The sequence below is a fragment of the Eimeria mitis genome, genomic scaffold, assembly GCF_000499745.2.
Source record: "Eimeria mitis Houghton genomic scaffold, Emh_scaff9420, whole genome shotgun sequence".
In the NCBI taxonomy this organism is placed as follows: domain Eukaryota; phylum Apicomplexa; class Conoidasida; order Eucoccidiorida; family Eimeriidae; genus Eimeria; species Eimeria mitis.
In genome coordinates this window covers 1-1,107 of record NW_013576939.1, presented here as the reverse complement: position 1 = coordinate 1,107, position 1,107 = coordinate 1, and the positions used below count along the sequence as shown (strand labels likewise).

General features: G+C 57.0%; 1 protein-coding gene across 1 annotated transcript in view; it reads right to left on the bottom strand.

Annotated features, from left to right (window-relative positions):
* EMH_0097160 (uncharacterized protein) overlaps positions 1–689 on the bottom strand; it is a gene marked incomplete at both ends in the record, with an annotated part of 1,078 nt that extends 389 nt beyond the window's left edge. Inside the window, 2 exons of the mRNA XM_013502501.1 lie at positions 3–175; positions 561–689. Of these exons, the coding sequence (XP_013357955.1) occupies positions 3–175; positions 561–689 (302 nt within the window). The remainder of the gene's footprint in view (positions 1–2; positions 176–560) is intronic.
* Between the last annotated feature and the right edge of the window lie 418 nt (positions 690–1,107).

Below are 1,107 nucleotides of genomic sequence, written 5' to 3'. Positions count from 1 at the left end.
GGCATTCTACAGAGGCAGCACTTGCTGCTGCATTTGCTGCTGCTGCTGCTGCAGTTGCTTCACCGGCAGCCTGCGTCTCCTCCGCTGCTACTGCCAGCCGCACCCCGTGGTTCACATAGTTTCCCCACTGCAGCACCGCTTGCAGCAGCACCCGAAACTTGCGGCTGCTGCGCCCCTGTATGCAGAAAGACACAACAACCCCACCAAATAACACCATCAATCACCAGCCCCGCAGGCACACACACAAGGCAGCAGCCACAAGACGGACGCAGCAAGCGAGAAACACACGCACAGCTTCACGGCCAGTAACAGCAGCAGCAACATCAGCAGCAGCAACAACAGGCGCAGTAGCAGCAAGAAAAACAAGCACAGCACGAGAAGCAGCAGCAACAACAGACTCAGAAGGANAACAGGCGCAGTAGCAGCAAGAAAAACAAGCACAGCACGAGAAGCAGCAGCAACAACAGACTCAGAAGGAGCAGCAATAGCAACACCATCGGCCATAGCAGGAGCAGCAGCAACAACAGTCGCAGCAGCAGCAGCAGCAGGGTGCTGGGTACCTGTTCTGCAGCTGTATCTACAAGGTCAAGAGCCTCATCCAATTCTTTGATTGTCTTTGGGGCCAGCAAATCAAAGCGGACGACCCGAAGGCGAGAGGAGGCAGCAGCAAGACGCGCTAGAGGCAGCATTGCTGCCTCTACATCACGGAGAGGGGGGGGAATGGAGACTCCTTCAGACACCTGCTGCTGCTTCTGCTCCTGTTCGTGCTGCTGCTGCTGCTGTAGGTATGGCTGGAAGCAATCGAGCTCCTCCGGCAGAGGGCAGACCTCCTCAAGCCGCTCCAGCAACTCGAGAGACAGCCCGCTGCTGTCAAGGCGCTGTAGCCGGTCTGCTGCTTCCTGCACACAGCAGCAGCAGAAGAAGCAGCAGCAACAAGCTCTTTGTCTTTGGAATCGTACGGCAAAAGGATGCAAATAGCAACACCACCTGGACAGGGCGTGGTAGCAGCACTCTAGCGGGAAAGCAGCAGCACGAGCAGCCGCAGCTAGAACAGCAACAGCAAACAGCTAGAGCAGGAGCAGCAACAGCATCTAGTGCAGCAGCAGC